At 42.8% G+C, this 21,686-nt stretch overlaps 1 protein-coding gene across 3 annotated transcripts; it reads left to right on the top strand.

Moving 5' to 3' along the window:
- The first annotated feature begins 225 nt into the window (after positions 1–225).
- On the top strand, positions 226–21,288 carry deptor (DEP domain containing MTOR-interacting protein). Of its 3 annotated transcripts, none has more exons than XM_084705671.1 (10): positions 226–461; positions 892–987; positions 1,947–2,125; positions 2,262–2,385; positions 4,740–4,918; positions 8,463–8,645; positions 10,112–10,249; positions 12,837–12,907; positions 13,451–13,555; positions 18,722–21,288. In XM_084705671.1, exons 2-10 carry the CDS (start codon positions 902–904, stop codon positions 18,848–18,850), a joined length of 1,194 nt encoding a protein of 397 aa, XP_084561797.1. In that variant the 5' UTR covers positions 226–461; positions 892–901; the 3' UTR covers positions 18,851–21,288. The 3 variants fall into 3 exon arrangements, with proteins under 3 accessions (XP_084561797.1, XP_084561806.1, XP_084561790.1); XM_084705664.1 differs by having other exon boundaries at positions 227–610; XM_084705680.1 differs by lacking the exon at positions 10,112–10,249 and having other exon boundaries at positions 226–610.
- Positions 21,289–21,686: the final 398 nt, after the last annotated feature.

Here is a 21,686-nt window from a genome sequence, read left to right as displayed (position 1 = left end):
TAAGCCATTTAAAAATAGAAATATGAATGAAATAGTAATACAATAAAAATAAATTCGTTTTTCAACACGATTTGGTGGAATGTGTCTCTATGCGATGTTTAAAATTACTGGCATTAGAACTCTATGTACAAGCCGGCACGATCTGAGATTCATATCGAAATAATAATAGTTTGCATATACCCCGCCTTATCGGTTGACTCCCCTTAATGCTCCCCCAATCCACTGTCTACTTTGCTTCACCGTGGTTAGAAACGTGCGTTCGGCTGTTATTCAGGGAGGCGGGAGTAAACAAAATAGCCACGGATGCGAACGCCTAAGAAAACTGTTAAAAACAGATGTTATATAACAAAATACAGTTTTCTTAAGTACTATTGTATTATTAATGGAAAAACGTGCACGACTGAAGAAAATACGGCCAGAGACTTTCTCGGATATAACGGAATTTAAGCTGAACATTTCTTGTAGGTATAAATTGGAGGCTATTGATTACTGTATACCAGACACATCTGTTCCGGCATCAGTCCAGGTTTAGCCTTGTTGGGATGCCCTCCTTAACAACAACCGACATCGAGGAATATCCTTAAACAGTTTTTTCAATGGTACTTTCAAGGTACATTGTCCGTTTATCTATTATTTAAAAAAATAATGCTAATTTCGTTTGAAAATGCTAATACATGGTGTGCTATACTAATTCATAACATGAACAAATTTCAAGTTGGTCAATGTAAATAACAGTTGACCATTTGTACTGACAAAAAATGAGTCGTCTGGCACAATTGGGCTGCTCTTTTCAATTAAAGCCTGCGGGCAACCGTTGCAGGGTCGTTTGTCTGCACTGACTTTCATTTGACTGATGGGATTCAATAAAACTGGGTTCTCTTTCTCTTACAGTTGCAAAGAAATGGATGGGATTGGGAATACTATGCAAAAGAAGGCTGCGGAGCTCGAGCGCATGGCCGAGGTCCTCGTCACAGGAGAGCAGTTGAGGTAGGTGTGGCGCGTGACTAGAATCCTGCACTGCACTCCACCGCGTACCACTGCAGAGATGGGAACAAAGGAGGATGCTCCTTTCCAAATCGCTGCTTAAATACAAAACATCGTATTTGCATTGTAGAGCATGAGGGTGGCGTTACCGCTCTATTTAATTTGGTCAGTGTGTGTATTTGCAGCAAAAAATATTTGTCCACAGTTCAAGGTGGCATGCTTTGGCGTGATAGTGCGCCAGAGCTATTTGTGGTAAAGTACATTCTGACAGCGTGGCCCACATAATAGGTCATATTAAAATATTAGTAAGAGCCAGGGTAGTGAGTAACAGAACCATTCGTGCTGGCATTGCTATGGTTGCTCGCATTGCCACTTTCCCTACAGTGTGGTGAGATAATTTGCTTCCTGATAAAATCTGTTAAATAAATCATTGTACCACCAACCTAGCATTTTAATGGAGGAGTAATTCACCAGGTGCACCCACCCTGACCAAAGTTGAGTGGCAAAAGAAGTTGATCTTACTACACACACCCACTTTCTCCTTGCTACATTGCAACCAAAATATATTTTCTTCTAATTGAAACGGTAAATGGAGCTCCTCATGTTCAAATGCTGTCAAAACGACTTGCGATACTGACACCAGTATCAGATATACCAGACGTTTTCTAGAAGAAAGAGATGGAGACAAACTTTATATTCTAGATCATTCACCTCAGTTCAACTAGATGGATGACACATTACAGGACCAACAAAACATAAAAACTATCTAGAGGAAAGGCCATGAGAGTAATCATATTGAGACTTGACTGAAGGTCAAGGTTCAGTTTGAAGCCATTTAAGTCTAATGTTTTGGCTGTACTCCATCTTTGAAAATGTGTGAATCTTAAGTTAAGCACAGGAGATGTCAATGCGCACCAGCTCTAACAAGTTTGCAACTAGTTCTAACCTTTCATTTCCCCTAGGCTGCGTCTTCATGAAGGTAAGGTTATCAAAGACAGGAGGCACCACCTCAGGACCTACCCAAACTGCTTTGTGGGGAAGGAGCTCATTGATTGGCTGATTGAACACAAGGAGGCATCGGACAGGGATACAGCTGTCAAGATTATGCAGAAGCTGTTGGACCAGAGTATAATTCACCATGGTATTCACCCCCCCCCCTCTCTCTCTTCAACTGTGTTTCTCTCTCTTGCACCCCCGCACCCCCACAACACGTCTTTGGTAACTTATGAGCTTTGACAAATGTAAACACATGGCCTCTTCCTCTTTCTGTGCTACAGTTTGTGACGAACACAGGGAGTTTAAAGACATGAAGCTCTTCTACCGTTTCCGAAAAGACGACGGAACCTTTCCCCTTGATCATGAAGCCAAGGTGTTCATGAGAGGCCAGAGGATCTACGAAAAGTACGGTTAACTCTCTTTGTTAACAAACTCTGTGACCAAAAGGGTGTATTTACAATGTGTGTTTGTGGATATCGCTGTTTTCTCAGCTCTTGTTGCATGCTCAGAATTGACAAGATACAACAATATATACAGTATGTTTTATAGTTATCTTGTCACTCATTCTGAAAAGTTACATACAAGTCTTGTCAAAGCATTCTACTAGAGAAAAGTAACTAAGACTGAATGATCAAATGTACTGTAAATTAACTCTAAATTGAAACTGTTAAGGTACTCTTATCAAATCAAATCTGCGACAGCAACATGTAGTATATCTATACAGTATGCTGCTGTCATCTCAGATTAAATTTAACAAAATAGTTGCTTTTTCTCTCAGAAACCAAGTGTGGAAAAGGTAGCATGGGTTTTGTCAAAGCATTGTATGTGAGATTTCTTTCTTGCACTCTTATTGCAAGAAAGGACAGCTTGAGGGTTCTGTTGCTCACCACAGTGTTGGGCAACAGATGTAACATGTTTTTTGGTCTCAGTAACTGTCAGGAAAAAAACATGTACCTATCAGAGTGATTGTTTTGACTCACAGCATCAAATGGCTTTCTATTTTTAGATGGTCTGGCTGTTTTTGTTATTGTGTCATGTTTTGTGGCGGCATAAGTTAATTGTTCCCATAGAAACAATCTCCCCATGTTTTAGCTACATGCTGTGCCCATGCTAACAGCTGAACCCATCTAGCACATTTTTTCCCTGTAAGTTCTTGAGGGGCAATTTAATCCCCATTATTGTGCAATGAACAGACTTGATGCATCTCACATCTGGTATATGGTGGTACATGTGTTGGTACACATGAGAGAATGATGACTGTAAAGATATTGTGGCAAGCTCAAACATGCCTAGCACCTCCTGTTTCTACAGGAGCCCTCCATAGCCCCCTGCCTCTCTCTTTTCCTTTCTTTTGCAATGTGGGCAATTGGATGGCTGACGTGTCCTGTAACATATCCTTAGCAACAGAACTGGGGACATTTGAACTCCCGTTTCTAATTGGTTGACTTGAGTTGGGATGTCACATGGATATGAAAAAATGACAGCGCTAAAAGGTTTCATACTGTCTCACTGCCATTGTGAAATGAATGGGAATTCAATTCAGATTGGATTTGCAGATACCAACAGAGTTGAATGTTAGCTTCATAAATCTGACCGCTGCCCAAAAGCTGGAAGAGAAGTGACATTGTTTAGTGAGCTGTATCCAAGCAACAAGGAAAAGTCTATGGGTTCAACGTGCTAGCACCCTCGCTTACAAACTATTGTCTTCCTGTCCAATGTGAAAAGGCCTGGAAGCCTTTTAAAGCGTTTGACACCCTATGTCTATTTACTCTGTGTACACAAGCTGTAGTTCTGTGTGATTGGTAAAGGCTTCTCCCGTGCAACACAAACAGTTAACTTCGACTTGCCAGCCCTTCCCCTCACGAGGAGGGTGGCCTCAGTTGAGTTGATGAAAGTGACAATTTACTGGACCTGTTCTAGATGATGACGTTTCCACTTGTTTCATTGCAAAGACTTCCAATGGACAATGTAAATGATAGCTGGGAACGGGCCTATTTTGTCCTGGATGAGATTGCAATAAATCTTCGCTCAAGGCCTCTACATTATACTGTAGGTTGTGTCTGGGTTCTAATGCAGCGTATCTAGTTTTTGAAATGTCTTGTAATAAAACGGTAGACAAAGTTGGGAATGTATATGGAAGATAGGCAATGTATCTTGTCTCTTATTCTTAGTTGTAAATGGGTTTTGATCCAATCTGGAATGAACAGGAACCGCAAACATCCAAAATGGGGATTCAGCTGGTGAAGTGACAGCACCTTACAAAAAGACACAAGGGACATATCTCTCCGCTATCAAATATTTACACAAAAGCAATGGCCCAGTTAATGAGAGATCTGGTCTGCCAACTGCAAGAGAAAGGACGGGGTGAGAGAACCATGGTCATGTTCTCCAGCTGTGACAGGTGCTAAAGCACTACAGATCCAATATGTTTGGCTTCTGTTTCATCTTAATAGAAAGAAAAAGACAGTTTTTCTGTACTCTGTCATCGTGTGTGTGTGTGTCTGTCTGTCTGTCTGTCTGTCTGTCCTTTGGGCACCTATTTCCTTGTGGATTGGCATCATGAACACAAAAATACTATAATAATGTGGAAAAAAGTACTCTCTTTCAATAATATCTAATCTTCCCTTGTACTGAACTTGGGCTATAGCACTTTCTGTGAAGAAAGTTATACGCATATCCAATTGATGTTGCATCCATTACAGTACAGTCAGTAGGCAGATAGTTTGGTTTACACATACCTACCCTTTTTCTTTCAAAAGGCTGATGAACACCGAGAGCAACCTTTTACAGAGCAGAGAGGAAGAGGGCGGGACGTTTGAGCGAACACTGGTGGCCTCTGAGTTTGTGGATTGGCTGTTGCTGGAGGGCGAGATGGCCACCAGGGACGAGGCGGAGAAACTTGGGCGGAGACTTCTGGAACATGGCATCATTCAACATGGTAACACACCACAAGCATGACAAACAATTAGTAGTTATTTTTCTAATAGTGGACATAGTGTTTTGGAATGAACCACTCCTTTTTGTCTGATGCTGTGTGACACACTTGAACTTGTGTGACAAATTCAGTCTGGGGTCTCTGTAATCTAAACTGACCTAACCCATGGCAGGTCTGAGGTCAGCCATTTTCTTTTGGTTCTCCAAGTAGCACACTGTTTTACTGACATGCTAATAAGTATAGCATGCTGAAAAACTTAATGAGGAACTACGATTTTACCTTAGCTCATGACAACCAGTTACCACATGTTGCCTTGTTTGAGTAAAATGTTATTAGTTTAGCCCTTTTTACAATTAATGTCACAGAAGGCTTCACATATGCCCAGAAAATTGCCCCTAAACCAACCTGTTTGAAACGCGTGTGCAGTCTCATGACCCTAGAAAACTTAATTTGAAAAACACGGGTCTTGTATCTGACCATGTCTGCAGGAAGGACAGCAGTGTCTATTATAATCTGTTTGCACACTCACAGGACCCTTCCATGATGGCAGCACCACTCTCTCTTTTGTCATATTCATTCATTGAAGGTATTCTGGTAGTGGAGCTCTGGTTTCAGTCCTGAGAGGCAGAGGAAGATGATCTCTGTTCTCTGGCCTTAGCCCAGGGTAACACCTCTGCTGACCAGAAGCCTGAGAAGATTACTTACATGCATACGCATATGCATACGTTGTACACATTAGAACAAACACGATGTACTAGCACACCGTGGCACATACTTGTGTTTGCACACAGAGTTACACACACAGACTTCTAACTATGTTAGACACTCTCCCTTGGCAGCTGTATCTGTGGCAGTTATTTTAGTAACAGTTAGGGAGGGACTTTATTTCAGTTCCAATCAAAAAATGATGTATTTCCTCCTCTCTTTCTCTCCCTCTTTCTTTCTGCATGATCCCCCATCATCCTCCCTGTGAGGGAGCCCAGCCTGGCCATCTGCTGCTACAGGGATTAGTTCCTCTCCCATATCCTCTCCTTTTCTCTCTTCATATGTTACGTAATCTGCAAATAATCATCTTAATATATACAAAATTCCCTTGAGACCTTTTTGGTACTTGTCTTACCAATGTCTTCAGAGACTGGCAAATGGAAACTCCTGTTGTCCCCTCCACCGCTACTGAATTATGTTTTTTTAAGATCTCTGTAATTGGAAATTAACTGGTGGAGACTCCTCAACACTATATGGACTTCCTGGGAGATACTGCCTTACTAGGAGGTCAGCTGGTACCAGGTTGGTAGGAGAGGAGGTCAGCTGGTAACAGGTTGGTAGGAGAGGAGGTCAGCTGGTAACACGTTGGTAGGAGAGGAGGTCAGCTGGGAACAAGTTGGTAGGAGAGGAGGTTAGCTGGTAACAGGTTGGTAGGAGAGGAGGTTAGCTGGTAACAGGTTGGTAGGAGAGGAGGTCAGCTGGTAACAGGTTGGTAGGAGAGGAGGTCAGCTGGTAACACGTTGGTAGGAGAGGAGGTCAGCTGGGAACAGGTTGGTAGGAGAGGAGGTTAGCTGGTAACAGGTTGGTAGGAGAGGAGGTTAGCTGGTAACAGGTTGGTAGGAGAGGAGGTCAGCTGGTAACAGGTTGGTAGGAGAGGAGGTCAGCTGGTAACAGGTTGGTAGGAGAGGAGGTCAGCTGGTAACACGTTGGTAGGAGAGGAGGTCAGCTGGGAACAAGTTGGTAGGAGAGGAGGTTAGCTGGTAACAGGTTGGTAGGAGAGGAGGTTAGCTGGTAACAGGTTGGTAGGAGAGGAGGTCAGCTGGTAACAGGTTGGTAGGAGAGGAGGTCAGCTGGTAACAGGTTGGTAGGAGAGGAGGTTAGCTGGTAACAGGTTGGTAGGAGAGGAGGTTAGCTGGTAACAGGTTGGTAGGAGAGGAGGTCAGCTGGTAACAGGTTGGTAGGAGAGGAGGTCAGCTGGTAACAGGTTGGTAGGAGAGGTCAGCTGGTAACAGGTTGGTAGGATAGGAGGTCAGCTGGTAACAGGTTGGTAGGAGAGGAGGTCAGCTGGTAACAGGTTGGTAGAAGAGGAAGTTAACTGGTAACAAGTTGGTAGGAGAGGAGGACAGCTGGTAACAGGTTGGTAGGAGAGGAGGTCAACTGGTAACAGGTTGGTAGGAGAGGAAGTTAGCTGGTAACAAGTTGGTAGGAGAGGTCATGTTGTGTAATTTTAAGACGTCAGACAAGGAAGGAAAAAACCTTAATACACTCCCTCTCATCTTATCTGTGAAATTCACTTATGATTGATACTGTCACTAAACACTCCAGGCCTCCAGATAAGGTGTGTGTGTGTGTGTGTGTGTGTGTGTGAGAGAGAGAGATAGAGAGAGAGAGGCACAGAAAGTGAGCAATGAGGGCACAGGAGGTGAGGGAAAGAGAGTAGGGAGTGACAGAGGAATAGGGGTAGAGTTAGAGAGGGAAAGAGGAAGAAACTGGAGTGGGAGATCTTATCACAGCTGGGGAGAGTGAGAGGGGCCTGTCACTCGACCCACGTCTGCATTCCGGCATTCCTCCACCCACACACACAGCACTTTCTGTGGTTGAAGTGTAGAACAATACCGGCCAAGCCTGGATTTATCCACATTGTGCTTGTTTGGTTTAGTTGACCTGCAGTATGGCTGCATTCCTTTATATACAGTCTCTGCACCCAGCAACTGTTTGTGTCGATGGACAGTTAACAAGCCTTCTACTCTACTATATTATAGGGGTTGACCGATATGCGATTTTCTTCTAACAAGTATTTGGCTAAGACCTGCCTGTAACATGTATGGTATTATAATGTTGAATCTTAGTTGTTCACCTTATGTAGGTCGACGAGAGAATAGTGGTTTGTCACATGCAAGAGACTCCAGTTTGTCAGTGAACTAACCAGCAAGTCAGTCAGCCAGTCTGTCTGTCACTATATTAGCCAGCAACCTATTCAGTCAATAAGTATGCCATTTAGTCAGTCAGTCAACCAGTGTCTTTGAAGGGACAAAGTTCTTGCAGACTTTCAAAGTTAGTCTCCAAGTTGAGAGTAGCTTTGGCCCAAAATCTTGTCGCGTCCTCTCTTGTTTGGAGTGTGTTGGGCAGTGACAGATTAAGAGGATTAATGGATTCCTGGCACCAAGTTGTTTAATCTCTTTGATTGGAATGATTTAAGCTGTCATGAGTTTGATCGCATTCTATTTCACCCACTTAATTACATATCTGTTCAAGTGTTTTTAAGTTCTGTGTACAGCCTTTCGATTGTACTTGTTCCATAATATATCTTATATGGGAACCAGTTTGTTTGGGTTGTTTATAAGTCATGATAACTGTGACTCATGACAAAAAGTAAAACACGAAAGATGATTTTCTTTTACGAATATTTTATCGATACCTTTACCTCCATGTTGGAGAGAGAAATGCATTTAATCACAAACAAATTATATTATATTTTACCAATACCTTTACCTTCATGTTGGAGAGAGAAATGCATTTAATCACAAACAAATTGAACAGAGCCACTCTCTCTCCCTCTTAGTGACCAACCAGCACCACTTTGTGGACGGAGGCCTGCTCTACCAGTTCAGGATGAACTTCCGGCGGCGGCGGCGTCTGATGGAGCTGCTAAGCGAGCGCTGCCGCACCATCCCAGAGAGCCACGACAGCCCCTTCTGTCTCCGCAAGCAGAACCCCGAGGGAGGCAACACCAGCTTCCTGTCTGGTGAGACGGACAAATCAACACTCTGGTTTTTTAGTTGCTTCATTCAAGTCGACGAATTGATTATATTCATTTCATAGGGGAATTCTTGCCGCTTTCCTAAAGAGATTCACAATGTGCGCTAACGCACTAGGGTACCAATTGTATCGTCCTCTCCATGCTGTCTAGCTGCTTGTGATAGTGACAAAAGCATTGTTTTGAGAGCATGCCTGCTATGTGTGACACCTACAGGTAACTTGTGTAGATGATCCAGACAACCAAACCCTAGCACCAGAACTTTCCTCCTGGACCTCAGGTCACAGGTGTGTGGAGCTGATGACGGTTGGATGGGCTGCACCGCACTGCCAACACACTCACCCACTTGACCTTTGTTCTAGAAACAATTTGAGGCATTATTTACAACAAAGAAGCCATAATGAGCATTGTTATCACACACAAAGACGGATAAGGGCACACACTTTGACACACAAGACGTAAACTCTCTGACACACACACAAACACAGGGGAAAACTTTCTGACACACTCATTTGCCCACACTGCACCCTTGTCCCAAGCGAATTCCTCACCCTTTCAGTCTAACCCTAAGAAAACACAGGTGCACCACGATAGCACGGGTAATGTGAACCATGTGTGAAAGCCTGCATTCAGACCGGTCACCCTGCCTTTGTTGCTAGGCGAATCTCGCCGACACATTATCTGTTGGGCCCCCAGTGAGACTTGGCAGTACAGAGGCCACAGGTATTGCCTGGAAAAAGAGCGAGAGCTCTCGTCTCAAACTGAGATAGTTGCTGGCCATGAAGTGCATTGGTCCTGTCTTAACCATGTTACCTCACTCTGCTGTAACATTCCTTCAGGCTACTACCTTGCCTTGTTTTTGGTGTTTCAATTATTCCTGTGTGGCAACTCTTTAATTGATGCAATGATTTTTGCTGAAAACATTTTTCAATTAAATAAGTCTTAACTGGCAGCAACATTTTTTTTTTTACAAAAGGTGCTCTAAATTAAGCTCACATTTGCTTTATATCACTGGGTATCATTCCTACAAGTGACAATTTGTGGCGAATTGAGTACACCTCAGGTATTTGACCTAAATCTGGTCCATGCCCATATCTGGTGATAACCAGGCAACAGCACAGGGCTCGTCCTTCAGCCTTGTCTTTGGTCCAATGTTTGCTTTTACAGGAAGACAAACATTACACTAGCTCTTTTTTCCTTCACCACCATCACTTTGACCTTCTCCGGGGAGAAGGAAGTCGGTTCTGTGCCAAGTGAGGGAATCTCTGCCACTCGTTCTGGGTACACGTGTGAATGCATTGCAGGGCATTGAACCCGTTTCAAGGACGGCGCTGACATCACATGATGTTGAATGTCCTTGCATTTTGATAGACGGGTAGTCCTTTTGATAAACCAGTACTGATCAATCTGTCGGTCTGTCTCGCCCCCTCTCCATCCTTCTCCCCCCCCCCCAGTGAGTCCCACCAAAGAGATCAAGATGGTGGTGGGTGTGCGTCGCAGCAGCATGAGTAGCAGCAGTGGAGGCAGTGGCTACTTCAGCAGCAGCCCCACCCTCAGTAGCAGCCCGCCCGTGCTCTGCAACCCCAAGTCAGGTAAACCCCCACCCTCCCCCAATCACTCACTCACTCACACGTCACAGGAATAAAGTATCTGCTTCCACAGAGAGCCCTGGGTACTGTAGCCTCCGTAACTAATCACGATCCTCTGTGCTTCAGTTTTCTCTCGCTTGCCTCCTTGCCAACCCCACCCCCGACACACCCTAGTTGGCCTGAGATTGAGGGCAGGGGATGAGCTGAGGCAACACGCTGAGGGGGGTCAGATGGATGAGCAGTTAGGTAATCGAGCTATTAATCAGAAGGTTGCCAGTTAGAATTCCCGGGTGCGCTGAATTACGTTGTGTCCTCGGGCAAGGGACTTCACCCTACTTGCCTCTGGGGACTGTCCCTGTACTGACTGTAAGACGCTCTGGATAACAGCGTCTGCTAAATGACCAAATGTAATGTAAATATAACACGGTTAACTTCCAGCATGGGTGGGGGTGAGAGAGACCTTGGTTGTTTTTTCCTTTGGACCAGAAACAAGCATGTCTGTCGTCCTTGGCTCCTGAGTCACTAGGCCTATTAGATGTGGGGTAGTTGCAGTGAGCGGATTGGAGGGGACTGGAGAGGGAGGCTGGAGAGGGGCAGAGGTCTGTGTCAATCTCTCTGTCAGCCTATGTCCCCCTCTCTTTTCAGGTGTAGCCAGGGCTTGTTGCTGTTTTCTGGAGGGACTATGTTTCCATTCAGCCCTGCGTTGACTTGACAGATGGACTAAAGGAAATGTGTATAGATCGATTCTAAAGCCCCACCTGGTTAAGTCCTGCGGTGGATCCCTGGGGTGTTTTTGTTATCAGTTGCTGAGATAAGAACAACTTGGTAAAGAATGACTCAAAGCATTCCACAGTGTTTTGCTTGGAAATTCAACAACATTGTTGTAGACAGCGTTTTCCAATTAACTCCCAAAATGTCACATATTTGTCATCATTCACCCCATTCTTTACTTTATATAGGCTTCCAGTTGCCCCTTCCTTCCCTAGGAGCAACATTCTCCCAGATCACCTGGTTCTACTACTTTCAACAACACTGCATTCAATCTTTTTTGTACTCAGTGCCTTAACTGAACTCTCACCCTCTGAAGTAAGAGCTTGTTGTGTGCAGACAGAACTTTATTACCCAGTAACGGTTGCTGTTGCAACTGTTTCAGTATGTGTGTTTGTGTGGGTGTGTAGAGGAGCATTCGCCTTGTGAGTGAGAGTAGCTGGCAGGAACACACAAGCCCTAAGGGATCGACAGGGAACCAAGCCAGCAGTGCAGACTGCTCTCCTCGCCCACAGGGAACAAACAGAGGAACTATACTGTGTCTCTCTCAAATTTTCACACAAACACACACAAATATGGCCTTTTGCCCCATACACATATCTCACACACTTTTCACTTAAGAAGCCTCTCACACACACATGCACATTCACACAGGTCCCCAAGTGTGACGTGTCACTGGCTTCGGCGCCATGGCAATAGCAAGAAGGTCCCTGCTATTGATAATAAATCAGGAAGTTGTGCTGGAAGAGATTGCCTCTAACACAACAGCACTCTATCTCTGCCTTGGAGGGAAGGGAAGCTTTCTTCACAGACAGCAGCAACCCCCAACCCCGATCATAACACAGACGAGTTTTAGCATCAGATACAGTAGTCCTAGTATGCAATCTAGACATGTCGTGTCAGGCGGTGTCACCCAGACTTCATCCCTGCAGCTTGTCTCAGAGAGAGGGAATGAGAGGGATGCAGCAAGAAAGAGAGACAGAGAGAGAGAGAGACAAAGAGAGAGAGATAAGCGAGGGGCCTAGCCAGTCAGTTGGCTTTTTGTCGATGAAAAGAGCTTTAAATAGAGAGTGGTTCTGGGGAGGCCTCTTGTGATCCGGAAGAGAGCGCACAGGAAAGCTTTGTGTTTCAGTTTGTTTCAACATAAGGAGTCGTTCATGTTTGTTTTTCTTTGAAAGAGGGCCATGGAGCCTCTCCCAAGAACATGAGGTACAAAACTGTACTGTAGAAACATTTGCTGTCAAAACATAATCGAGGTCAGTTGCTTCATCTGCCTGAAAAATACCTTGTTTTTCAGGCTGCTACTGGCTCAAAGAATATTCTTGTTAATGACTCAAAGAACATTATCAGTTTGCTGCTGTGGTTTCCAACCTCATTCTACAGCAGTGTTGTTGGAATGAAAGGCCTAAGCCAGATGAGCTATGTCTCATTCATTTGGTGTCTGGGCCATGTTGGTGATATCTTGTATTTGTAGAATGACTTGTCAATGTCAGTCACTGTGCATACATGGAGATAAGGTTGGATCAGGAAACAGACCAACATCTCGTTCTCTCTCTCTCTCTCTCTCTCTCTCTCTCTCTCTCTCTCTCTCTCTCTCTCTCTCTCTCTCACACACACACTTACTTAATCATTACTCCCACTCTCTCTGTCTTTCTCTCTTAAAAATGTGTGAGATTATAGACGTTTGTCAGTCTGACAGGTAGTTATTCCCTCAGTGACAAGCTATACACTATTGAATGCTCATTCATTGAGTTACAGTGTAAATGTTAAGGTTATTGGTGGATAGACTGTGTGGCTTACTGTGTTTGTGTTTGTGTCATAGTGCTGAAGAGACAAGTGAGTCCTGAGGAACTGCAGACCCCTGGAGGTCCCTACATAAAGAAGACCTTCACTGTAAGTTGTTCCTCCTGCACACACACACACACACACACACACACTTACATTTGTGCAGGCGTACATACACATTGAGCGATCTCTCTGTTCCAGCAAACTGCCCTTTAAGATACATGCACAAATGCCAAGACACACAAGCTGAGACACTAGACACAAGGTCATATATTGTAGTCTACTTGTATAATTTCATCCAAAAAAGAACATCTGAGACAGACAGATACAGTCGAGGAATTACCATTCACAACTATGGTGCTTTCTACCAACACACAGACTTGTTATCAAATACATGCCGACACAGACCACTCCCACAATTTGATAAGGTTGCTCTCTGCCTCTTACCCATGCAACTAGCACTGCCACATGAAAACAAGCCCCACGACCTCTGCAAGCCTAACAAACTGTTAGCAGAGTTGTTCACATTTTGTACAGAATGTAAATGTTTGACACGGACTATACACAAACATGCTTTTTGTTTAGTCCTTACAGTTAACGTCCTTTAGTGCTAACAGTTAACGTGGGTGTGTTTGTTTGATCTTTTCTGAGATTGTGGGCGACGCCGTGGGCTGGGGCTTTGTGGTGCGGGGCAGTAAGCCCTGCCACATCCAGGCTGTAGACCCCAGTGGACCTGCAGCTGCCGCTGGCATGAAGGTATGCAGCCCTTTACTGGACAGTCCTGTGGAAGATGTCACAGTTCATTTGCATTTAATTCATTTCCATTGAACTGAAGATACAAATTTGATAGCTTCATTGAAAGCTACATTTTTCCCAGAGGGGGATTTTGGTCGCAATAGGCGGTAGCTGTATGCCCAATTTTGCATTCTATTCACAGTCTAGTCGAAGGATGTCGAGATTCAAGACAATTGCTTTAACACTTAGGTGGCGTGCAGTGTTACTGTCACCGAATCATTGAAAGCCACCTCCAACATAGATGGGCAAAGTCTGCTTTAGGTAAACTGTGAATTCTCACAGAACACATAATTTTTAAAGGCTCAGAAGGAGGAGAGGGGAGAGAGAAGCATGGAGAAGAGAAGACAATGGAATGGGGCAGAGGTTATCAGATAGAAGGTCAAAGGGGAAGGAGTCAAGTTTAACAACAAAAAAAGGAAGCTTTTTTTGGGAACATGGACGGTATCACTTCAGCTTTTAAAGGTGCTGCAAAGCTAATTCCATGATTTGCTTCTCAGTACATCATGTACGTGTGAAATGAGTTGCTGAAAGCATGTGCAAAGCGTGAAAACTTTGTCACACTGAAATGCGGAGTGAGACCGTTCACCCGTTTTCAGCTCAGGTTTTGCATAGGCGGGGCAAAACCTGTCTACGTCACAGCCACCTATCTACGTCAGATCACAGACGGTTTATATGACCTGCATTCTGTTACTCAGCTGGTACGATGCAAAGACAAAGTAATTAACACATAAAACACTCAGACTGCAGGCAGGTCTGTTCTGATATCTGCAATTGAAGTTGTTGCTGTTGTTGCTAAATTCAATCAATTAGATGGGGCAGAGCTTCAGCTCCTTCAGGCGAGACGCCCCCCCAGTATCAAGCAGGGAAGACTCACGGTTTCCAAGCTTAATTTAACATACTTGTCGGTATTCACATTCGAATTTGGATGGGTTCTTTTGGACCATTCTTCTGTGGTGTGATGAACTGAAAACTCATTTTCAGTTCTGCTTTACAACCACTTTAATGCATTTTTCCCCCTTTAAAATCTGTTAACAGAAAAACAGTCTGTTAATGTGGCTTATCCAATGTAACTATTCTATTGGACTTCAGGCATTTTTATGAGGTAAAGGTAACATGTGAGGTTGATATCATAAGTCACACATACACATATCCAATCTTCATATTGGCAACAAGCTTATGAACATTAAAAGTTTAAAATAAAGCTCTCATGATTTACAGTAAAAGTAGAATACGTCTTGACCCAGCGGTAGGACCGTTGCAGATGGGGGAAGAGTCAGTTCAGAGTTGACTGCATACTCTATATCAAGGCCTGACTACATCAAGTCATTCCTAGTTTGCACTCGACGCAAAGCCGACTTTTCCCTCCACAGACGCACGTCAAAATGACTTTGCGCTCCCGTGGGTGGTTCAGCGAAAAAGGAGGCGTGTTCCGGCGCAAACGTTTCCTGGTGCTATTTTGCAGTTTCCGAAAAACAATTCCGCCACTGACCATGAAAAACATGGTCTAAAGTCAATGGCGTATTATTCAGACGCTATTTTAAGGGCGCAAGCTTGGTCTGTGTGCACCGCTGGCAAGGCCAGGGTCTTCTTTCTGCGAAGCTACGTCACATTGTTTTGATTTATGGCGTGTTACATTTCTTCAATGATTATAAAAATATTTTTATGAGAAACGCATGAAACGCATCCTCCCACGCATGTTTAACCGAAGCTAATTTGGGTGGGTTTCTTCTCCCATCTCCATCAGGCTCAGAATCTGAATCCGGTTTATTTGCCATGTAGCCTCTGTTACACAAACACGGAATTTACTGTAGCAGGAAGGCGCGAACAATAAACATATAGGGCCCACTGGTCTTAAATTAAGTAAAGAAAAAGTACAATAGTTAAACTAACTCTAAGAACTAAACAATTTGAAAAAAAATAACAATTTAAAAAATAAAATACAAATATATGAAAAATAAGAATTTGAATGAACAACATGAGCAGGCAATTTAGTGCAATGAGAAAACTGCTCTGCCTTTCCCATACAATGTAATTTCTCTATCTTTATGGCCCTGAGGAGAACGTCGGTCTCCTCGGCTGTGAACCTCTCCTGGCATGCGGCTGGCAAATCCGCCGTTATAATAGCAATCTGCCATGGAACAAGCGCTGCTCTTAAAGGGAATGTGAGATGATGCTCTGATTGGTTTATTGCACGTTACACCCAAACCACACCCATTATTGGTTTATTGCACGTTACACCCAAACCACACCCATTAGTAATGTAGCTCCTTCAGACCAACCCATTTTAGATTTGCGCCAGGCGCAAAGTCATTTATCCCGCCGGTATAATAGCAACAGCGGTGGAGTCCCGTCTACAAAGTTACTTGCACTTTGCGTTTTGATACTTGCGTTTCAGATCGTCAAAATAGGGGGGTTAGAGTGACACGGTTTTACCATGGGTGAACTACTTTGTTTTTTCTCAATTTCTAAAATACTAAAAACCATTGGCTGATCAAAGTTCTCAGTTGCCTGAACTCATGTAGCTAATTGTGCAGTCTGTTGTCAATACCTTAAACCATTTCACATGGTAAAACACAATTTGCAGATCTCACTTAGACTTTTCAGCAAAACTCTAACACATTCTCATTCTCAAAACACATTCTGCACTCTAATGCACGTCATCCATACTGGTAAACTCAAATGGCAACAATCAAATACAAATAGAGAAAACATGTCATTGACAAAACACAACCACTCAAAATTGATTTCAGTTGTTTCTAAATGACCCAACCAATATAAGCCAGTTCAGACAGCAAACAGGTTGTTGAAGGTCGGAAAATATTGCTTGTGGTCGCCGAAGTGCTCTGGCCTGACCCAGCCGAAAGACAAGAATTGACCACGTTTACTCCTTTTACTGTAGTATTGTATACTGTAGTACAGTGCATTGTAGGCTGTATACTGTACAATAAACAGATTGAATGGCCCTGAACATTGTGCTTTCCATTTGTTACAGTAGCAGTACTGACTGCTCAATAGATTTTGACTGGTTGCAGGTTCATATCAACAAAGAACAAGAGTGAGTTGTGAGTAGTGAGATGCAGGGTACAGTACTGTATAGGGGTGCAAGGAGGAGAGAGAACAAAAAACATTGCAAAGAGAGCAAAGCAGAGTAGTAATTTCTGATCAATTTTGTGCTACTATGATAGAACATGTTTTCGTTCATCAAAAGACAATGACGGATATATATGAATTTTGTTTTGAGTTTTAAAAAAAATTACCTCTCCCTGAGAACTTTATCTTTTCTATTTTTTGGTGTTTTGTTTACTGACTGCTTGATCGCTTCTGTATATGATTTTGATAACTTTGTCTATGATTTGAGAGCAGTGTTTGATTTTGAGCACAGGTAAAACTGTTTTGAGGCGAAAGTTTCATTTTGCAAGAGGATTCAGAGGTTTTATAAATAGTGCTTGAAGATGCGGTTTTGTGTTTACAGTTTTGAGAAAATGGGTGACTGTTTCAAGAAATGTGTTTTAGCAATTGTGAAAAACTGTAAGACACTGAGTCTAACACTGTGGTGGCTTACAGCGTTGACAGTCTTCATCTATGCATAAGTGCCTACGTATGTGTAAGTATAGCCATCAAAATGACCAATTGCCTTCGATGAAAGGAACGAATAAAGTTTTATTGTATTGTATTGGCACCTCATGTAGCTCTGAGACACATACTGATCCTGCTAGCCACCACTACCGAGACACTACTGATGCTGCTAGAGACAAGCATACATTCAGAGCTGAGCAAATATCCTACAGGCTCTTAGCCTCAGCTAACGGAGCAGTTACGCAACTGAATCGACTAATGTGCTGCTCCCATACTGTATTTACATCCATTTTAATGCTCCTTATGTAAGCGTTGAGTGCAGGTTAGTCAGACTGAGCCTCTGGCTTACCAGTCTGTGGTAAAGCAGGGGCTTTGCTACTAAAAGGCAAAGGCGCTCAATCAGTCACACATCCTGCTTTTGCTGCTGTAAATGAACTGGGATGTTGCTCTGCGCCATAATTTACGCTGGCCTCATTGGCTATAATGGAGAGGATGATTTAGGTATATGGACACAGAATGGGATGGTTATGAGTTTGGACCATTGGCTATGGGGATAACCTCTGTTTCATGCCTGTATTTGAAGGTGGCCAAAGAGATTTCATGCAGCGTTGTATGTACAGTCGTGGCCATAAGTTTTGGCAATGACAAATGTGTTTTGCTAAGTTTACTATTTGTATTTGAAGATTTTTCACGTTTTATAGAATACTGGAATACAACAACGCACATTTTATATTTTTTAAATTTTCAATATATGCAAATTGTCCCCTCTTTTACAGCAGTCAATCTGCTCTTAATGATTGGATTGGATTTTCTAGCCAGGTGATTTCACCTGGCTAGAACTAGTTCACACTTTCCCCTGTGCTGATGACATGACTTACTAAACTTATGTTAGCAGTCATTTTATGCCAAGGCACAGCAAGCTTTGCAAACACAAAATGTATGTCGCTCCCAATGCTTTTGTCCACAGCTGTACTAGTGACACCAATGAGTGAATCCATTAGTTTCTTGGAAATCCCAAAATGTGCATGAAATGTTTGAGAAGGGGCTCAGTGTTCTTGTTAGCTGTAGCTAAGCCAGGAGCGATAGTGACTGACGGTAGGAGATTATGATTGTGAAGTTGGGTAGAGTGTTTGTGTGTGTGCGCTTGTAGGGAAAGAGAAGCAGAGAGTTTAGACCATAGTGCATACACTACACCACAATACTCAACATTGTTTCGCAACCACAGCAATAAAACAGGACAGGCATGTTATGTTTTTGCCAATGCTGCAGAAATGACGTGAGTCACCTCAAATAAGGCAGGCAGGCGTGGTCGGGTTGCCACTCTTTAGGGCTAGGCTGAGGCCCTTCAAAAATACATTCCTGACCTTTCTATGACGTGGTTGGTGAGATCAATTCACAAACAGTTGGCTTACACCAATCCCCACAAGTATTTAAACATTCATTCTAGGTCAAGCAATAGCATGCTTTCAATGCAAATATGCTCATGTATATAACTCCCCAGTTTTGTCCAGCTCTCTTCTAATGTAAGTATTGGTTCCCTCTTTTCTCCAGGTCTGTCAGTTCGTGGTTTCTGTCAATGGTCTGAACGTGCTGTCTCTGGACTACCGCACGGTGAGCAACCTGATCCTGACCGGCCCCAGGACCGTGGTCATGGAGGTCATGGAGGAAGGCGACTTCTGAGGCTGGATTAAGAGCGCTGTACAGACAACAACTGCCTCGCCTCTCTCTCAGATCTGACACACACAGTCAGCCTCTGCCGGCCTTCCCTTTTAGTAACTTAGGTACACTGCCACCTGCTGGGCGGTGGGGGGACGGACCCCGGGGAGGAGCCAGATCCCTGATGAGTACAGTTTCACTTCTCTGCTCGGGAGTTGGACAAGACATCATAGAAACTCAACAGGCCCCATAGAGATTAGTTTTAACAAGGAGAACGTTCCCGCCATCAACCGCAACATCTGACCGTGACAGTCCAGGCCACCTCCATGGTGACCAGCTATGTGTTTCCGTACATACTCACTAGCACACAGCTTTGCTGTGTATCAAGCTCTTCAACTGGGCAGCTGGGGTTGTGTCTCCTAGGATGGTGAATACAGGAGGGTAGGAGTGCTCGAAACATGTATCATGCATATAGCAACTAGCGACTGCTCTGAGCCCCTGCTATTGGTTTTCTGAAAGAACTTTGTGTATTGTACTGTGTCAATGTTGTCCTTAAGTACACCAGTGTTCACTGGCTGCACCAGTCTTCAGTCATGATGATCATTTTGCAGCTAGCCTCAGGTTAACCCAATATATAAATATATATTTTATTTTAATTCTTAGTTTCCTGTTAGTTACAGTGCAGCTTTTGAATCCCCTGTCTTTATTGTGAAACAGTTTATTGGACTGTTCTTTACCAGGCCAGAACTTCATAGTTAAGTAGAAGTATCATGATTTATTTTATTTTATGAAGTCATGGTTCCCTTTAGTAACAATATATGAAAGTACAATACATCCTGATTTATCCACCCTATTTTATAAATTGCATAAAATAGTATTTTATCAACATGAATATTGAACCTACATTTTAATAAAGATCTTTGGATTTTAGTGTGATTTAGCACTTAAATGATACTGCTCAGATCTGTAGTGTTGTTTTTAGATGAAAATGTTCAAGTATTGATATGACATAGTCCTGTATCATTCTGTGAGCAGTCCAATACATGACATTTTAGCATTGACCATCCAGTCAGAATTACAGTACCAGAGTACATTTTGTTGAACTGTGATCACATTCAGAAAATGACCTAGTGCGGTATTTCAATATATAATATAAAGTTAAATCTATAACAACTGTAGATCAGTTAAAACGTGTTTTAAGTGTCAAATTATTTCTATTAGAATATAACCTGGATAAAGTACCTGAGAAGTAGAACATCATAGATAGCGAAACAATGAACTAAGATTAAACTTCAGATGTTCAAGTGTATGTTAATGATTCATGGTGTTAGACTACCGCAAGATGCAAGCTTGCCTCGTTCCACCTGATGTACTTAAATGTTTAAAGCAGTTAAATGCATGAGTTAATATATGTTTGTATAGTGTTAGCATCCAATCTAGAATATTTACTCTATCCAGGATTAACAGGCATTGGTGAAAGTTGCATGATGTCCTTATGGCTCGCTCCTGTTTATTGTCCTATAACTAATGTTCATGTACTGTATGTCTTGTAAAGGATTTGCAGAATGTGACCATTAATAATCAAGCTTGGGTTCCCAGACACAGTTAAAGCCTGGTCTTGGATTAGATATCCGTACAATGATGTTAATGTTAGTCTTAACTAGTTTGGGAGTCAAAAGGTCCTGAGCGGTTTTCTGTTTTAAGGAAGAATATTCAGAACTGAATGCTATCCCTGAGTCCCAAACCAACCTCTTGCCCCTACCCACACATCATTTGTATTGGTATATAGATGATGGTTTAGCAAAGGGCAAAATTAAGCCACTACACTGCTTACAGTTCTCCAAATGATTTTAGATTTACACAAGAGTCTAGGATAAGACTGTTTTGTTCTCTATCTGAAGACAGATTGGGACTCAGGTCACAAGTCACTCATGGTTCATAGTTCTCTGTGCAATATGCAACTCTACAATATAAACTTGAAACATTTGCCTTAAGAACTTTGATTTTGCTGCTACCTTGGTGGTCATTTGATTCTCTTGGATCCATCCATGCAGTCTGTCTCTTTCTCCTGTTCTATAATCTCACTGACTCAGTGCTCACCTACTGAGGTCTTTCCTGACAATCAGTGTTTCTCTGTACACACACAAGAGCACAATGGCAGGACAGCAACTGCAGTTGCCTATTGCTCACTGCTTCATTTTCACATTGGGGATATTTATGGCTTTTATTGATTTTTCTACCAATCATTTAAATCACTGGTTTAAAGAGATTGATCTAGTGCCTCCGCACACCCCTATATATACTATAGCACTTAGTGAAACAATGACATGTAAGAGAGTGAATGTCTGGGCAGAAAGACTCAAGCTCAAGGTAACAAACTTCTGTGTTTTGAAATGCAGCTAAAAAGATGATTCTTCTCAAATGTTAGTTCATACGTGTTCAATAAAGATACTTTGATTAAACTCTATTTTGTTGTCGATTTATAAGGTTGTTGGTGTGACTCAAATATCACAGTACGACTTGGTAATAACGTTTATATGTAAGAATTATGTAATGACAACTACTGTAGCGGCAACCCTCCGTCAAATGATGGGGGCTTACTGCCACCGTGTGGAGAGAAAAAGATGTTGGCATGTTCTTGTTTCAGCTTTTTCGTTTTTGTTTTTCATCAGCAGAGAGCAGCATAGATCAATTGTTCTATTGAAAATGGGATCAGTCTCTTCAGCTGTTAAAATTAAAAGCTATTCTACCGACATTTGTATTTAATGCTGGTACTCTTTCTGGATATTGGATTTTTTAATACCTACTATGTTTCTCCAAGTTGCAACATACCTGCAGGATTTTCATTCACCCCATTGAT

The sequence above is a fragment of the Hypomesus nipponensis genome, chromosome 2 (assembly GCF_054491055.1).
Source record: "Hypomesus nipponensis isolate SF chromosome 2, ASM5449105v1, whole genome shotgun sequence".
Lineage (NCBI taxonomy): Eukaryota > Metazoa > Chordata > Actinopteri > Osmeriformes > Osmeridae > Hypomesus > Hypomesus nipponensis.
This window is presented reverse-complemented; position numbering and strand designations above follow the sequence as displayed.

Excerpts from the sequence above, each read along its gene's own strand:
- deptor (XM_084705664.1), top strand. Across the intron at positions 988-1,946 it reads GTCACAGGAGAGCAGTTGAG|GCTGCGTCTTCATGAAGGTA; the intron begins GTAGGTGTGGCG and ends CATTTCCCCTAG. Across the intron at positions 2,386-4,739 it reads GGCCAGAGGATCTACGAAAA|GCTGATGAACACCGAGAGCA; the intron begins GTACGGTTAACT and ends TTCTTTCAAAAG.